The sequence below is a fragment of the Acomys minous genome (genome assembly GCF_964271855.1).
Source record: "Acomys minous genome assembly, chromosome: 4".
NCBI classification, from domain to species: Eukaryota; Metazoa; Chordata; class Mammalia; order Rodentia; family Muridae; genus Acomys; species Acomys minous.
Genome location: NC_140486.1, coordinates 132,034,651 through 132,053,106, shown reverse-complemented (window position 1 = coordinate 132,053,106; position 18,456 = coordinate 132,034,651). Strand labels below are relative to the sequence as shown.

The following is an 18,456-nucleotide window of genomic DNA, read 5'->3' as shown; positions in this document are numbered from 1 at the left end:
CACACACACACCACACACACACACACACACACACACACACACACACACACACACACCTAAAAATTAAATACTTCTTCAGTGGCTCTGAGCAGAAAGGCCGGGCACACAGACCACGGGAAGCTGGTCTGTGATGAGCCTCCTGGCTCAGGCCGGCAGATGTTCTCATGGTCCACGCTGTGGGAACACAGGGTGAGTTCATTAGGGAGTGACTTGGAGCTGGATTCTCTGTGATTCCACCGCCAGGAAACAGGACAGAGGTATGAGACGTGGGGAGCAGAAGTGGGGAGATTGGGGGAGCAGCCCGCAACAGGGACAGCCTCCTCACAGGGAGCTCTTAGTTTAAAAAGCATGTGCACTGGCTCAGTCTCAGAATCCCTTCTCTTTCCCAATGCCCAGAGTTGTGATTTGAGGATGATTTTCTCACAGCTAAGGATGTGCCTCCTTGGAATGCAGCCCTAAGCGACAGTTCAGGGGCGGGATGCTGCCAGCGCACATAACCTCATCTTCAGTAGTAGTTCCTGTCTGAGCAAATCCAGAGATGTAAGCCCCATTATCATCTGCTGCTGGCCGAGGGACGCCTCAACACTGAGCCACGGAAGTTTTCTTTAATCCTTTCTTTAGGAATGAAGATTGTTTCTGTTTTCCAGGGTAATTATAAATTATGGAGAAAACGACTCATTATTCTGTAGGATCAGGGCAAAATGCTGAGCGGTGAGAAGGATTTTGAGTTTGGAAACCTAACTTGCGCCCCCCCCCCCCCCCCGCAAAGTGCATAAGGAAATTAATTCAAGAGGAAATAGAAAAGTTTGTAATCATGTTTTCCCCAGCTACCGTACCCTTGTACCCGGAACCAGACGGCCTTTCTAGAAGAATATTTTTCACTCTGATCGCAATTGCTTTGATCTAGGGTCTGTTACTTTGAAACACACACAAAAGTTTCTTGTAATCTGACTTTAATCAAGGCTCATTAACCTGACATTTAGATTCATTATATATATATTTTATTTTAAAAAATATTGTGGCCTAAGCATTCTGGCTTTTTAATGTTCAGGTGAATTTTTCTAAGGAGCCAAGTGACATATTTTACATTTCTTTGCTTCCATGTTAAGTTCTTCGTGCAGCGATCCAATTAAAGACGTGCAATGTAGCAGAAAAAGATGAAAGTTTTGATTTCGAGTTTGTGCTCTAAGCTGTTAGGGAGACCCTGACTTGGAATGGAGCCGTGGGAGGGACCCAGAGATGAAAGTCCATCTCCTATGTCACATAGACCATCGTTGGAGAGGACCAGGGTGTAAAGATGACCATTTTGACTTTTAGGCGAACACGAGATTCAAATGGAAAGTGTTTTGAAATTCTAAAATTTCAGCACTGAAATCACTTCCAGCTTTATGGCCTTTGCTGCCTGACTGTGTTTGCTTTTGGTAGAGGGTCAATAAACAGAAAACACTCGTTTATTTATTCATTCTCAGACAAAAACAAAACAAAACAAAACAAACACCCACAAAAGTAAGAAAAAACATGTCAGTGGCTCCTAGAAAAATCAGTCTATTGTCTTGTCAGTGTTAAAAGGAGACCAAGCTTGTAAAAGTGAATTGCTTGAAAAAGGGAAGGAAATTCGGACACACCCTGAAACAGGGAAAAGAACCACCAGGGTGGGGAGCCAGACAGAGATAAGTGTGTTGAGAACGGCTGTGTGAGGCCCCGAGAGCCACTGAACACATAGGAGGCAGGCAGTCTACCACTGAGCTACATAGTAGGGCAGGCAGTCTACCACTGAGCTACACCCCGGCAAGTGACCACCAGGGCTACGTAACGGCGAGGGTCCATTGGTTACAGGGCTTGGAGGTGGACACCGCCCTCAGACCCACAGACCCGATGGTGTAAGGATGGTTATGATGGGCTAGGCGGGCTCTGAGGTGGAGCTTTTTGCTGGCTACACGATGCTCTGGGTTTGAGTCCGCAGGACTAATAAATACACGAGTAAATGTTAAGATGCTGAATTTTATGTCATATGTTTTTAAAGTACAATTTTATTTTGGAAAAAAAAAAAAGAACTGCTGGCTGGGACTCGGCTCAGGTGGTAGTGTTTACTTAGCGTGCACAGATATCTGAGTTCGATTCCCCAGCACCACATGCAGGCAGGCGTGGTGCTGCTGGTGGTGAATCTTTGAGATCCTAGCACTGGGAGCTGGGAGCTGGAGAACTGAGTCATGCTCGGCTCCATGGGGAATTTGAGTTGAGGTCAATGGGGGAAAGTGGCATGCCGGTACACACGCTTATTTCCTAGGATGCCATGCCGGTACACACGCTTATTTCCTAGGATGCCATGCCGGTACACACGCTTATTTCCTAGGATGCCATGCCGGTACACACGCTTATTTCCTAGGATGCTCTGGGATGAGTCATCCTTTGTGGTGCTTTCCTTCGTCCTCCCAGGTTCACACCAGCCATCAGCGCCGCACATAACCAAGTTAAGCCAGAAAAGTTGGCTGCAGGTTGTGGCAGGCTGGCGAACGGAAGGGAAAGAATTTACTAGAAAGTGTTCTCTCTGGAAAAAGTCTCAGGCGGAAGTATGTCCCCACAGGGGTGCTGAGACTTGGGTCTGTGCCAAGGTTTAGTAAATAGAATATAGGTAAATGTCAAATGCAGGGCAGGAGCCTCGGCTGTTGGTTCCGTGCGGATGGCCCCTTGACAGCAGCAGCCCATGGCCTCTTGGGGAAGCTGTCTGTCTGAGCTCCATGTGGAGAGTTGTGCACACTGTCTGCTCGCAGTCTTCTGGTCTCAGAAAGGATGGTTTAAAAGGGGTCAGAAATCAAGGCCTAGCAGATGAGGCCCTGCGGCTTCTCATGTGATCTCACTTATCCTCTGCAGCAAGCTCTGTCCAGTGAGGTTTTCTGTGGTAACATTGTGCTGCTACATACTTGAAATGTGGCTGTTGGAATTAAATGTTTAATTTTATTTAAGGTAATCTTAAATAGCTTGTGTGGCTAGTAGGCACCTCGGACAGCACAGCTCTGGGTCATTCTTCGGTGAGATGGCTCAGCAGTTAAAGGCACTGGCTGCTGCTCTTCCAAAGGAGCCAGGTTCAAATCCCAGCACCCACATGGCAGTTCACAACTTCTGTAATTCCAGTTCCAGGGGACCTGACACTCTCACACAGACACACATGGAGGCAGAGCACCAATGTAGATAAAAATAAAATAATAATAAAAAAAGCTCTCAGGCTGGGACGTAGCTCAGTGGTAGACTGCCTGCCTATTATATGTAAATCTATGAAGCCAGGGGGAACTAGAAATGCCCCTCATAGCAAAGGAAGCCAGACTGAGAAGTCCAGAACCCCGTGGTTACAGCTATGAGACATTGTGGTGAAATGGGGGAGAAAGCGAAGACCAGAGGCCCTCGGGGGAGGAGGGGGAGGAAGGATAGGTAGTCAGGGACTTTTCGGGTAGTGAAACTGCCAATAAGACACTGCAGTGGTGGCTGCCGGCCACTATGCGTTTGCACCAACCCTCAAGTGCACAGCACCAAACATGTACCCCATGTGGGCTGGGGTGCTGGTGGTGTGAATCTGCAGACTCTCTAACTGAAAGGATGGTTGTTGGCCTCAGATGTAGGCAGGGCTTCTCCACACAAACAGGGCGCTGACATGGTCCTGACTGAGAGTCTCTGAGTCAGCCCAGCAGCCTTGCACTCTTCTGCCTTGAGTGTCCCCTGTCTGTTTCCTTGGTGTGGCTGCTCTACACTGGGGACATCAGCGAAGTGTCTCAGTCAGCAGCTAGCGAGCCCCTCCCATGGTAAGCACAGGCCAGGCGCTTGGGGACACAAAACCAAGGAGGTGGGTGGGTTCCCCGAAGGAGGAAATGGAGCCTGTTACACTTCATATCTGCGTGGGGAGCTCTGAAACGTACATTAAGTAAAGGCCATGAGTACTTTTGTAAGGGCCTTCAAACCAGCAAGTGCTCCGTCATGTCACTAAGCCACACCTTGAAAGTTTGTAAAACTTTGTGGTAGGCTTTTTTCTTTCTTTCTTTTTTCTGCAGTACCCTGTGTGATTAGGGCTCCTGGCAATTGTAGTGGCTCCTCCTCCCAACCTCTGCAGCCCTTAGACTTGTATGATGTTAGTGGGAACCCATCTCAGCTGGGGTTTCTGGGACTTGACTGATCCTGTGGTGTGCCCCTGAAGGCCCCCCACGCAGACCTGGGGAGCCTCTAGCAAGGCCCAACCTCACTTAGTGTAGGGAGAAATTCCTCTGACCTTTCCTGTGTCTGAAGGTGGCTGCCTGACCTTTCCCAGCTGTTGCTGCCAGCGGGGTGATGTTTCTCTTCCTCCACTCGCCTTGAAACATGCGGTCACCACCAGACCCCTGCGAATGGCCGAATGGCCGGTTGGGGCCAGGTGGGCGTGGATCGTGCAGTCAGAGCAGGGTGGGAACTCGGGAGACTTGGCTATGTGGTTGTGAGCTGGCGGCAGCTACACCCTTCCTTACAGTTGGGAGAGAGGGTCGTTCCCCACAGTGACGAGCTCCTGGCTCAGGGCTGAAAGGGTGGCTCCAGTGGGGAGCGTAGGAGGCTGCCCACCACAGGCTTTTCGTCAAGGATGCAGCCTTAGCGGAAGGTTTCCTGCAGGCTGTCATGTGCTGGCAGACTCATACGCAAACACATTTTCACATTCCATTTAATGCTCCGAGGAGCAGAGTTTTTCTGAGGTTACACATTCCTCCAACGTGACACGCTGCTTGTATGCAAAGTGTGCAGGGCGATTGTCCCTCTGTGTGCAGGGACTCTGTGGTGGGGCTGGGAGGGAGCCCAAGGCTGGACTAAAGCCTGCTCTGTGGGGAGGTCAGATACTTCCTCAGGTTTCAGGGCTGAGGCATCTCCAGGTGGGATGCTGCGGGGAGCTGACGGAAACTGCCAGAGTGCTGGCTGTGGCTGCATGCAGGGAGGGGGTGTGTGGTGCAGGAGGACCCGGAAGTTTCTGTCGCAACCACTTGAGAATGAACTTGAGTGACTCATCTTACCTCTCAGTTCTGTTTTCTTGCTTGTGACAAGGGGATAAAATTGAGTAGTAGGGCCAATGTGATTATTTTTTAATGTTTAAAATTACATGTGTGAAAAAAATTACATGTGTGAGTGAATATGTATAAGTATGTGCGTCTTTGTGTGAATGTGTGTGAGAGTGTATGTGTCTGTGTGTGAAAATGTGAATGTGTATGAGAGTGCGAATGTATGTCTATCTGTGTGAGTGTGTAAAAGTGTGTATCTGTTTATAGTGAGTATGTATGTGTATATTCACATGTGTGTGTCCAAGTCTGTGCGTGTGTACATGTGAATGTCAGAAAAAGAGTTGCTTCTTCTCCACCACGTGGTTCTCCGAGTTGAAGCTCACATCCGGCTCAGTGTCAAGTGCAGCCATCTCACCTTCCCCACCAACGACACTGAAGAGCTGCCAGAGAGCCTTTGCCTGCTCAGAGCTCTCCCACTCCTCGTGATCGCCTTTGCTTTTCCTTTCACTTACTGGGCTTCCTCTTCATTGTCTCTGGAAAGATTTTTCTCAGGAGCGCCTCGAAATGTGTGCACCCAACACCCACCTCAGGCCCTTTAAAAGGAGCATCTCTGAGGCGCGGGCATTTGTTCACATTCCTTGGGTGGTTCTGACTGGAGTTAAGAACGGCTGCCCAGGGAAGGGGGTCAGCTGAGCTGGAGCTTTCCAGGAATCCCACGGTGTGTGTGTGTGTGGGGGCTTCGTGGAGGGCTCAGTGATCTGCTTTTGCCCTTTGGGGAGGGTGCAAGACTACTCTCTGCAGTAATTTGTGATTTTCCCAGGAATATAACGTTGAGCGCACAACTCCAAAGCTGGAACTTAACTTGGAGCTGCTTTGCTGACAGAGCCCCACAGCAACCCCGAGGAAGCGATGCAAAGCCTGTTTCTCTCTGGAAATTGGCTCGTAGAGAAGGCCAGCTGCTAGCGCTAGTGTGGACGATGAGAAAGTGAGGAGGATCAAGGGAAGATGGCTCTAGGCCAGACACTGGGAGTCGGGCAGAGCGTAGGACGGCTGGCCTGTGTGGTTGGGCTTTTGTCCGGCTGTGAGCAGAGGTCTAGCTGAGCCCCCTGTCTTTGGCCCGCGTGTGTGCCTGAGCTGCTGGCTCGTCAGTGTCCTAGGTCCAGCAGTGGGTCCAGAGGATTTTACGGTTACCTGGAAAGATCTATTGTGTCAAGAGACACACACTTTGTTAATTTGTTCATTCATTTATTTATTTCAAATGTCACATCCATGTTAGGCAAGGGCTCTACCCCTGAGTTACACTGTCACTCCTGATGCATGAGCTGTGAACGGGGCTTTCAGGCAGGAACGGCGTCAGTCCTTGGCTGGTCCTGTTGCTTTGGGGCCTGAGTTAAGCAGCAGCCAAGCATGGTGGGGCCTGTGAAAGAGGGGTGGGCAGGGCTAAGATTTCAATATCCCCCTCAAGGGCACACCCCCAACCACCTAACTTCCTCCCACTAAGGCCCACCCCCTAGAGATTCTACCGAGGGATGATCAATCCCTTGTCACATGGTACATTCATCTAAATGGCAGCAGCGTCCAATTTTTGTCCACTTTTATAAAGAGGTGTGAGTGCCACTGCCAAAGCCTCACAGGGAGGGAGGTGGCTGTGGGCGTTTATGGGGAGTAGGACTTCAGGGAGGTTCCCTGAAACACAATGCAAAATAGCCCTGGTTTGCACCGAGAGACCCCTGAAGAGCTGTGGGTTGCAGGAGGGAAATTGCTGGTGAAGTGAAAACTCGTTTTGAAATCTGCCCACATTGAATAGATGTTGTGGGACGGATTGCCCCCTAGATCTAAGAGAGGGGAACACCAGGCCTGATGGCACATTTGTAGTAATCTCAGCACTCCAGAGGCTGGCTCGACAGGATGGTTGGTTGGGTGTCAGTTTTGCCTACATAGAAAGACCCTGTTGAAAACAAACAACTACCCACCAAACTAAAATAAAACAACAAAGAACAAGGAGGGCGGCAAATTGAGTGCTTGGTGGAAACAACTTACAGGCTGAAGGTCCTGTTTTGACTCGTGGGTCGAGAGGTCCAGTCCATGGCTGCGTGGATCCTCACTGTCGAACAGGGAGAGCACGTGACGAAGGGTGCTGTACACATGTTAGGCAGGAAGAGAAGTCAGCAGGGGTACCGTGCTTCCAAGAGCTCACCTGCTCCAGCTAGGCCCCACCTAAGGCCTCCAGAACCTCACAAAACAGAGCCGCCATTTTAGGAACAAAGTATTTAAAGCAGAGCCTGGGCAGGACATTGCACATCATAGCTAACAAGGTCCAGCGTGGGAGGGAGGGCTGGAGATGCTGGTACTAGTGGTCACTAAGGTGAGACGCTGTCCTCTCTGACTCCAGGTACCGGGTAAACTTCAGACCCAGATTTGTCACCAGGTACAAGATAGTGACACAGTTGGAATGGAGGTGCTGCCCCGGCTTTAGAGGAGCAGACTGCCAAGAGAGTCCCAAAGACCCCATGAAGAACCCTCGGCCCCCACCTGCGCGGCCAAGAAACAACCTAAAGAAAGCCACAGGTAATGTCTCACTGGTGGACCTGTTTTGTTCCTGGTGCGCTGCAAATGGTAGGGTCCACGACGTTCGACTGAGTACTCATGCGGTGGAAACCCTATTTGAAGGGGCAGACATAGTTGCGTGACACACACTTCCTTGCAAGTAAGTTGCGTCATTGGAGCCACTTGTCAATCAGTTCCTTTATTCATGTAGCTGAATTCCAAGGAGTTGAGATTCTCTCTTGAACGTATGCAGATCAGCCAGGAGTTGGTGGTGCACATCTGGCAGGCAGAGGCAGGAGGACCACACTGAGAATCTGAGCCCAGCCTGGGCAACATAGTGGGATCTTGTCTCAACAAATGAATACATCAGTGATTAAGTAAAATAAAAATAAATAGAGGTGATCCTTTTCTGTCCGGATGAGCTGTTTGCAAAGCTGAGCCCAAAGTCAGAATTCTCATGTGTCTCTGACCCTCTTAAGGATAACAAGGATGCACTTCTGTCCCTAACTTCTTTTCTTACTATTTTGCCCTTGTATCAACTTTATTTCCCCTTCTTTTTAATTTCAAACAAATGCAGGCCAACTTTTTTCTGTGAAATTCGATGTTAAACTGTTGTTGGTTTTTTATTTTCCCATGAGGTGCTTTAAGTTTTTAAACTAGTAATGTGTCAATATATTTTTGAAAATTAAGTGGTTAAATAAGTTTTATTACCAAAGCAATGCATATAAGTTGGTGTTTGTAAACCACAGGAAATTACATATATTTTTTTACTTTAAAATAGTAAATTTTTAGACATTGGATGTGCTTAACATATATAAGGCAATGATTTGATATAGCTCTTAACTATGGACTGCTGACCACCATTAAATGAGCCGTCTCTCCATCCCTTATTGATCTTTTTTATCTTGAAAGCTATTTGGGGTAATTACAACATGAGGAGAACACAGTTCCCAACTCATACAAGGTAAAGCGTTGGGCAGTCATTGCAAGACATAGTGTCAGGTGACACTCTGTGAGATATGTGAAGCAGGGGTCTGTTGAACCCCAAAGAATTTTTTAGGGGCAAATTTTACTTTATCAAAGTTTAAGCATATGTGTAATATCGGAAATGAATGTCTTATGAGGACCAGTGGGAGGACAGCAATGAACTTCTTCACTTTCTGCCTCAAAGGTCAGTTACTGTCAACATTTTTTGCTTTTCTTCCTGTGCTGGGGATTGAACCCAGGGCCTTGTTAGTGGTAGGCTGGTGCTCTACCCTTCAGCCACGCCTCCAGCTCATTTGAGTAGTAGCTGAGTCTAGGAATTGACCTCCTGATCTATTGTCATTACGGAGAGTGAAGGCGTAACTCCCTTTGTCCACTGGACAGCAGTGTTTTCCAGTTATACAATTTTTATGCATGATCAGTATTTGCTGTGTAGAATGTAGTGACTAAGTAGAATTTTATAGCCGAGCCCTGCAGTGCTCTATGAATTCCTTAAAGTTGGGAATTGTATGCATTTTCCCTTTGTTTGGTCTTCAACGCTTTTATCCCTATTTCAATCCAAACTCATCTGTTACCTCTATGTCGCCCTGTCATGTCCGGGCACAGTGGCAGCATTTGCTTAAAGAGATCCCCCAGGAATCTTCTCGTATACCTGTAACCCGTCAAGCTCTGTCCATCACCCTGGGGTCTTAACCTTCCTCTCTTAGTTGGAATCTGTTTCCTCAGTCCGCTCCTTCATCTGGCTTGAACTCAGCCCCCCCATTGCTGTCTTGTCTTTTCTTTCTTTTATCCCTTTGAGATAAGGTCTCACACAGCCCAGGCTCGCTATGTAGCTAGGAACAGCCTTGAACTTCTGCCCTGCTGTGTCTACCACCCAAGTGTTTGCAGGTGTGAGCCACCAAGCCTGGTTCATGACATTCTGGAACTAAAACCTAGGGTTCTGTGCTTGACAGGTGAGCAGTCTGCCACTGAGCTGCACCCCTGTGCTTGACAGGTGCGCAGTCTGCCACTGAGCTGCACCCCTGTGCTTGACAGGTGAGCAGTCTGCCACTGAGCTGCACCCCTGTGCTTGACAGGTGAGCAGTCTGCCACTGAGCTGCACCCCTGTGCTTGACAGGTGAGCAGTCTGCCACTGGGCTGCATCCCCTGTGCTTGACAGGTGCGCAGTCTGCCACTGGGCTGCATCCCCTGTGCTTGACAGGTGCGCAGTCTGCCACTGGGCTGCATCCCCTGTGCTTGACAGGTGAGCAGTCTGCCACTGGGCTGCATCCCCTGTGCTTGACAGGTGAGCAGTCTGCCACTGAGCTGCACCCCTGTGCTTGACAGGTGAGCAGTCTGCCACTGAGCTGCACCCCCAGCCCTTCCAGTGCATTCATGAAAAGATTATGCAGGATGTGAACTTTGTTTTGCATACATGTAGTTGTGTGTGTGTGCGGTGTGTGTGCACAGGCATGTGTAGGCGCATAATTTTTCCTCAGAATTATTAAGACATTGCTCAGTTTTCTGTGGGGTTTGAGACTGCTGTTACCCAGTCTAAAAACATTTGATTCCAATTGTATATGCTTTGGGGTGTTCCTTTTCCCTCCCCTTTATTGTGTCATGTTAGTGGGGTCTTACCAAAAAAGGAAGAAGCTGGGCGTGGTGGCGCACGCCTTTAATCCCAGCAGAGGCAGAGGCAGAGGCAGAGGCAGGTGGATCGCTGTGAGTCTGAGGCCAGCCTGGTCTACAAAGAGAGTCCAGGACAGCCAAGGCTACACAGAGAGACCCTGCTCAAAAAACAAACAAGCAAACAAACAAACAACAACAACAAAAACAAGAAAGGGAAGAGAATACTAAGCCAAGTCAAAGAACATTTCTGGAGGTATTTTGAGGACAACCTCAAGTATGGGATGTCATGGCTCAGAAGTCTGATCTCTCTAAAGAGCGTTGTGGCACTCTGTAGCCAGCAGTCAGCTGGTGGGACATCTACAGTTCCTTGGGAATGGCGTGTTCATGTGGCACGTAAATAATAGGATGTGATGACGTCAGTGTGAGAGACATCACTGATTACCTCACTTCATGTGCACACTCTCAACAGGCCTGGCAGGGGTGTCCATCTTCTTAATAGAGGAGAGCGGTGTAGCTCACGCAAGTTACTTGACTTGAGCACAAATCGTAAATGGCAGAGCCAGAAGAGCACAGAGGTTTGGTTGACCCCAAACCCGTCCTCTCCCACAGAACCTCCTGCAGTCAGCCGGCGGGGCTGCCACAGAAGGCTTCAGCATCTTCTGCAGGCACCTTGTAGAAACGATCACTCATGTCCAACTCTTTCTTCCTTTCAGATACTGACCCAAGCCGAGTCTCGAAGCCTAAGGAAACTTCATCACCAACGGACACAGCAGAACCAGGTCAGGTAGCGGATCCAAAGCGGGGTCCTCAGGAACCTCAGCAGACGAAAGTCCAGGTGCTAGAGGAGAAGGTTGTCCGGCTCACCAGGATGGTGCTGGACCTCCAGTCCTCCGTGGCAGGACTGAAGGAGAACCTCAGACACACCATCCAGGAAGACGGCAGCAAGGGGCCAGCCTCCTGGCTTGGCCACCTGCACCCGCAGCCAACCCCTGACGGAGCCTTCGGCGCGGGAGATGCAGAGCCGAGCCAGCCTCCCGGAGTCCTCAGCAGCAAGGAATCCGGCGGCATGAAGGACATCAAGTCTGAGTTGGCCGAAGTCAGAGACACACTGAAGACCAAGAGTGACAAGCTGGAAGAGCTGGATGGGAAGGTGAAAGGCTACGAAGGGCAGCTCAGGCAGCTGCAGGAGGCTGCCCAGGGCCCCACGGTCACCATGACGACCAACGAGCTGCACCAGGCATACGTGGATAGCAAGATAGACGCCCTACGGGAGGAGCTCATGGAAGGCATGGACCTGAAGCTGGCCGACCTGAAGAACACGTGTGAGTACAAGCTGGTGGGCCTCCAGCAGCAGTGCGACGACTATGGGGGCAGCTACCTGGGGGTGATAGAGCTGATCGGAGAGAAAGAGGCGAGCCTGAAAAAAGACATCGCCGACCTTCGAGCCCAGCTGCCGGACCCGTCAGCCCAACCAAGCTGCTGCAACGGTCAGCGGAACGGTGGTGGTGATTTTGGCCAACAGATCAAGGCACTAGACCAAAAAATTGAGAGAGTTGCTGAGGCCACCAGGATGCTGAATGGGCGGCTGGACAACGAGTTTGACCGTCTCTCCGTTCCAGAGCCAGATGCAGACTTCGACGCGAGATGGAGCGAGCTGGATGCGAGGATCAACGTGACGGAGAAGAACGCGGAAGAGCACTGCTTTTACATCGAGGAGACCCTTCGGGGGGCCATACGCGGTGAGGCGGATGACTTGAGGAAGCTTCTCGATCAGAAAATCCACTCCCTGGAAGACCGTCTGGGGGTTGTCCTGCACGTGGACAACAGCTCCGACGTGGAGCTGACACCTGCAGGCCCAGCCTTGCCACGGCAGCCAGGGGCAGGGAACGAACAGGTCCTGATGGAGTTGAGCCAGCTGAGAGACAAAGTACAAGTGGTCGAGGACATCTGCCTGCAGAGCTTGCCTCATGGAATCGATGGAGCACTGCCTAGTGGCGAGGACCTCACACATGTCAGCCTCAGCCTTCTGGAGTCCCTCAACGATACGATGCAGAGGCAGTTCCAAGAAGCAGGCCGCGGCATCCAGGAACTCCGAGAGGACCTCAGCGCCCTTCGTTCTCAACTAAATCACTCAGAGTGCAAGGGCGCTTGTTTGCAGAATGGAGTAAGTGACAGCAGAGCAGGTGACAGTGCCGAGGCAAGTGGATTTACTAAGACAGGGGAGCAGGAGAGGACAGTGGGGGCTGCGGCTCCATGCTGCAGCCAGCTGGAGGAGCGCTGGCAGAGGCTGCAGGACCAAGTGCTGGCTGAGCTGGACACGTGCAAGGAGAGCGCTCACGGTGTCCAGAGTGGGGTGTCTGCGGTGGAGGGCAGGGTGGCCCAACTGGAGCAGACCTGCAGCAGGCTGGATGCCATCTCGGGGGCACTGCAGAGGATCAAGGAGGGGCTGGGCAAGCACGTGGGCAGCTTGTGGACCTGCGTCCGCCAGATGAACGGGACGCTCAGGTCACATTCCAGAGACATCTCTGGCCTCAAGAACTCCGTACAGCAGTTCTACAGCCACGTTTTCCAGATTTCTACAGACTTGCAAGATCTGGTCAAATTTCAGCCATCAGCAAGTAAGTGGATTGTCGGCCTCATTTCATCGTATGTGTTTGCAGCATGTGGCTGAGCCGCAGTTTGGATGGTTTTGGAATTAGCTTCATTAGTGCCTCCCTGAATATGATTCATGGATCAGTGACAGTTCTTGAATCAGGAGCAATAAGCCAATGGCGGGGATATAGACCAGGCTGGGATTGTAGCTTAGCTGGTAGAGTTGCTTGCCTCTGTGCATCAAGTTTGAGTTCAGTTCCAGCACCAGGTCGAGGGACATGTGGCAGCTCATGCTTATAATCTTAGAACTTGGGAGGAGAAGGCAGGAAGATCAGAAGTTCAAGGCCAACATAGATTACATGAGACCCTGTCTCAAAAAAAAAATGCGCACACACACACTCACATGCACCCATATGCATGCACTGCTCACACTTGCATGCACACATGCACACATGCAGACACATGCACACGCACACACACACTCACATGCACCCATATGCATGCACTGCTCACACTTGCATGCACACATGCACACATGCAGACACGTGCACCCGCACACACACACTGGGAACTTCTAAGATAATATAATTTCATGACAGCATTCGAGCACATGACCTGTGCCTTATAAAAGTTTGCAACACATAGCAAAAGGAAAATCTAATTCAGCACAGACAGAGGGCAAAGAGCTGGTGATGTGTGCTACATACTGGGCGTGGGTAAGGGGCTTGGGGCAGCGTGTGTTGCCCTAGCCTGAGCTGGGAGAATCCCCTCATGCTAACCCGCTTCCTTCTATCCCAGCATCACAGTTTGTGCTGTTATCATCTTTGTCACCATCATTTCCATCCCCCAAAATTCAGTTCAGCCATGGCACACATAGGGTGACACCGTATTATGTACCTAGATACAGACAGGACAGCGGCTGGAAGCAGTTGGGGGGCAGGTGACCTAGGAAGCTCAGCCATAGTGCTAGGAGCCGTGCTTACTGCAACACAGACACACAGCAAGTGTTGAGGCTCGTAGGCAGCGAGAGTCTCTTGAGAGTTATGAGGAACATATTCCATGAGTGTTAGTTTTGCTGTAAATCTTAAAGGGTAAAGGTGCCCTCGTCTGATCTTCATTTTTCCACAGCCCCAGGAATAGGTCGGCCCTTTCTAATTGGGTACAAGAGGAGAGAGGCTGACTTAGTCAGGGTGACTATGGCTGTGACAGGAGCAACTCGGGGAGGGACGATTTGGCTCACACTTTATATCACTGCTCATCATCGAAGGAGGGCAGGAACCTGGAGGCAGGAGCAGATGCAGAGGCCATGGAGGGTGCTGCTCACTGTCTTGCTCCTCATGACTTTCTTTCTTAAGAACCCAGGACCACCAGCCCAGGGATGGCTCCACCCACAATGGCCTGGGCTGCCCCCCATAACTAATTTAAAAAGTGGCTACAGGTCTGCCCACAACTCGATCTTAATGGAGGCATCAATTCCCTCATTATTAAGCAGATTATTTTTCTCACAGCATATAATCTAAATACAGTTTCCCCTCCCTCTATTCCTCTCAGTCCCTCCCTTCCCATCTGGATCCACGCGCTTTCTGTCTCTCATTAGAAAAGAACAGGCTTCTAAGAGGTAACAACAAAATAAAATCCAATATGATAAAGCAAAAGCCATCATATTGAAGTTGGACAAGGCACACCAACAACAGAAAAATAAGAGCCCCAAGAGAAGGCACAAGAACCAAGAGACCCACCCGCTCACCCATTCAGGGTTCCTAACAAAATAGTGAACTGAAAGGTACAGTGTGTATGCAGAGGGCCTGGTGCAGGCCTGCGTAGGCCCTGTGGTTGCCGCTTCAGTCTCTGAGTTCATATGAGCGTTGCTCAGTCATTACAGGGCCTTGCTGGCCTGGTGTCCTCCAGGGCGATGGCTCTGGATCTGTGTGCATTCTTCTACACGTGGCCATGCAGCTTAAACAGCACCATTTATTGAAGATGCTGTCTTTTTGTTTTTTGTTTTTTTTAACAGTGTGTATTTCTGGCCTCTTTATAAAAAACAAGGTGTCCAAAGCTGTGTGAGTTCCTGTCTGGATCTTCAATTCAGCTGAACAGTGTCTCTGTTTCTGTGCCAACGCCACGCTGTTTTTGGAACGGCGGCTTTGTAGCATAGCCTGAGATCGGGAGTGGGTGATACCTCCAGCGGTTCTTTTACTGTTGAGGATTGTTTTAGCTATCCTAGGTGTTTTGTGTTTCCTGTGGCCTTCCAAGATCTGTGAAGAATTGTGTAGGAATTTTGATGGGGATTGCATTGAATCTGTAACTTGCTTTTGGTGGGATGGCCATTTTACTATGTTAATCCTACTAATACACGAGTGCAGGAGATCTTTGCGTATTCTGCTGTCTCCTTCAGTCCCTTTCTTCAAAGTCTTCATCATATGAGTCTTTCACTGGCTTGGTTAGAGTTACCCCAAGATATTTCATATCACTTGAGGCTATTATGAGAGGTGGTGGTGGCCTGGTTTCTCATTCTGCCTGTCATTTGCATGCAGGAGGGCCACTGATTTGTGTGAGTTAATCTTGGATCCAGCTACTTTGCTGAACGTGTGTATCAGCTGTAGGAGTTCTCTGGTGGAATTTTTGGGGTCACCTATGAAAACTATCATATCATCTGTGAGTAGCAATACTTTGACTTTTTTCTTTCCAGTTTATATCCCCTTGGTTTCCATCTTATTGACTATTGCTCTTATAGTCTTACTGATCTATTTAAGACTATAATAAACCTATTAAGATCAATAGTCTTATTGATCTATTTGAGACTTCAAGTACCACATTGAATAGGTATGGAAAGAGTGGACAGCTTCTGATTTTAGTGAAATTACTTCGAGCGTCTCTCCGTTTTAGTTGATATTGGCTGTGGGCTTGCTGTAAACGGCAGAGGCATTTTCTTAATTGAAGTTTGCTCCTCCCAGATGACAAGCTTGTGTCAAGTTGACATAAAATTAGCCGGCACATGCTAATAGAACACCTTCTGTGTACCAGCATGGCCCAACCCCTTTAGGGCCAGCACACACACACACAGCTACCCCACGTGGATGGCAAAGTTTAGAGAGGGAAATGTGCGCTGTTCCGTAGCTGGCAGGTGGAGATGGGATGGGGCCACCGCGATGCCACACAGCCCTCAGCTGTGTGTGTCTCCCAGAGTGGAATGCAGACTTCCAGGGCCCCTGAAAACTTGTGTGGTCCAAGAAAGCCATTTCTCAATCTCCCCTTTCATTTACTTTCCCTTCTCTTGTCCTCCCCTCAGGCCTTGCTCACTCTGAGTGACAAAGGGCTGTGCTACACAGCTGAGCCTTCCTGGCTTCCAAGAACCTGTGCTAATTTCTGACTAGGCCCCCACTGAGGAGGAGCTCTGGAGGGCCAAGGCCAGGTCTTGGCACCTCTTGAGGTGTGAGGAGAGTTCATGGCAGCCGTGTGCATATGCGCTGGACTCTGTCCTGGAGCATGGTGCGCATTTTGTAGATAAAGAGTCACCAGGGCCAGGCAGGGCTGTGAGCTGGCTTAGCTGTCTGCAGCATGCAGCCCCCACCTCAGCTCTCTCAAGCCCCTGTATCTCTGGAATGTAGAGTTAAAGTCACGAGTCCCGAGTTCACAGGGCAATTGTCTCTTGTGGTCGAGATGCTGTCTGGACTCTGCATTACAGTAACAGATGCAGCCAGATGTCTCCAGTTAATTGGCATTGCCGGACAACGTGGGAATCTGTGTCCATTCGAAGGCTCTTTTATGCGGATCTGGAGAAGGGTAGCTCTGGAGACGATGTGGTTTTCTTGCACCGCCCTTCAGATTGGGGTCTTGCTGTGTGAATGCAGACTGGGTGGGCTTGGGAGCTTGTAATTGAGAGGAGCCAAAAATAAGTGTCCCCTGACCTCCAGAGCCCCTAGGCTCAGGGGACCTGAAACCTTGGAGTGAAGTCACATATCAACCAACCAAGACAACAGAAGATCTGCTGAGCACTGACTGTGTGTGAGGCTCTGTGAGGGGCGCAGAGACCACAGGTGCATCCTTCCCCACAAAGCATCCTCAGGTCTACGGAGAGAGTGCAGTCTGTCCTCAGTGAAGGAGTGGGTGTTAAAGTACAGTGGGGTGTGGGCTGTGCAGAGATCTGGCTCTCAACTCACGACCTCTCAGTGCGCCCCTTGTACGTAGTGGTGGCTTAGTGTGTGGCAAATAGGAATAAAATAAAGTCTGGCAGGGAGCCAGACAAAGAGGTCACAGGAATTGGCTGTTCCCTGGCCTCAGCCCGAGGGCTTCTCAAAGGAAGAAGCCATAGTGCTGAGCCCCCAACCATAGGCAATTGACTATGTTAAGTCTAATTGAGAAAGATGTCAGAGTAAGTAGTGAGGTGAGAGGATGAGAGAAACTTCTAGAAGAATGTGTACAGGTAACTGAGAAGTGGGTGGAAATCAAAATGCAGGAAGAGGAGGCATCTAGGGGAAGAGTTTGGTGTGAGAGGGTGTTATTTCTTGCTCTGTAATCTCCTACCCCCATCTCGGTGGTGGTCCTGGGTCAGGAGCTTGCACGGGGCTAGGCTCTCTGTGTAATGTCAGCCTGAGTCACTTACCCACTTGGCTGTGTTCTGTGCTCAGCAGGAAGCTTTGGGTCCATATGGGCCACAGGCCTGGAGTCTTGGCGATCCTCCACGTTGCCCTCTCCCTGTGTGTCCATGGTCTAACTTACAACATGGTAGCCAGCTTACAGAGGGAAAGCAGAGCTGAAGTCTCTCACAGATGGGGACCAGAGTCAGCTCCGAGTCACTTCTGCCGTGTTCATTCTACCCTAGCAAGCCAGCCTGTGAATGGTTAACTCGGTTGTCATGTTGGGAGGCATAGAGTTGCAGTGGTGAGAGGCAGCCCAGGGGAGGGGTTAGGCTTAAAGTATAGGCTGGCTGCAGCCAGGGATGCTCTCCCTGCTCACAGGTCATGCTCTTGGAAGGCTCCATGGAGTGGGCTGAGCTACCCAGCTGGCCTCAGTTGGGGTCTTCCCTGTAGCCCATCAAGGCATGTGCTCTTACCTGGGGCTTAAGTAGGGTTATATGCAAACACTATGTTCATGTATGCACACATACACATATATGGACATATACATGTGTATAAGTGTGTATATACACACATATGGACATATACAAATATACACACACACACATATATATGGATACACAATTTCTGAAAGATTAACAACTATATAATTATAATAATAATTACTATTATTATTTAGACCGGACTCTGTCTTGAGATTCTGGGGTCACCAACCCTGGGGTTGCAGGGCTCATTACTCTCGACTGCAGCTCTCCTGACTCCTTACGTTTCCATGCATTAATTCATGCTTCATTCATTCAGTCTCTTCCCTGGATCCTACTCTGGCCTTCAGCTCATGATAATCGGCCTACCACAACCTCCTGAGTTCCTAGGTCACAGTACTGCCACACCTGATTCAGTAGTTTACTTGGCAGATCTCTCCTTAGCTATGTCCTGTCCCAGCCGTCACGGATCTGGCACTCTGGAGGAAACGGGGAACCACCGTGCTAGTGGAGAGCTGACTTTAGTGCCTTGAGGAAACACGGCAGGCAGATAATGGGAGGCGAAGGTTTGTTTTAGCTGGTCAGGGAGGGCTGGACCACGGAGATGACACTTGAGATACTGATACACTGAGGACACAGAGCCCCGAGCCTGGGCTGCAGGAT

At 49.9% G+C, this 18,456-nt stretch overlaps 1 protein-coding gene across 2 annotated transcripts in view; it reads left to right on the top strand.

Annotated features, from left to right (window-relative positions):
• Nucleotides 1-18,456, top strand: part of EMILIN2 (elastin microfibril interfacer 2) — a 44,176-nt gene that overhangs the window by 15,011 nt on the left and 10,709 nt on the right. For both annotated transcript variants that reach the window (XM_084780273.1, XM_084780272.1), the window contains exons 3-4: nucleotides 7,396-7,571; nucleotides 10,856-12,760. In XM_084780273.1, coding sequence (XP_084636399.1) covers nucleotides 7,396-7,571; nucleotides 10,856-12,760 — 2,081 coding nt within the window. The remainder of the gene's footprint in view (nucleotides 1-7,395; nucleotides 7,572-10,855; nucleotides 12,761-18,456) is intronic.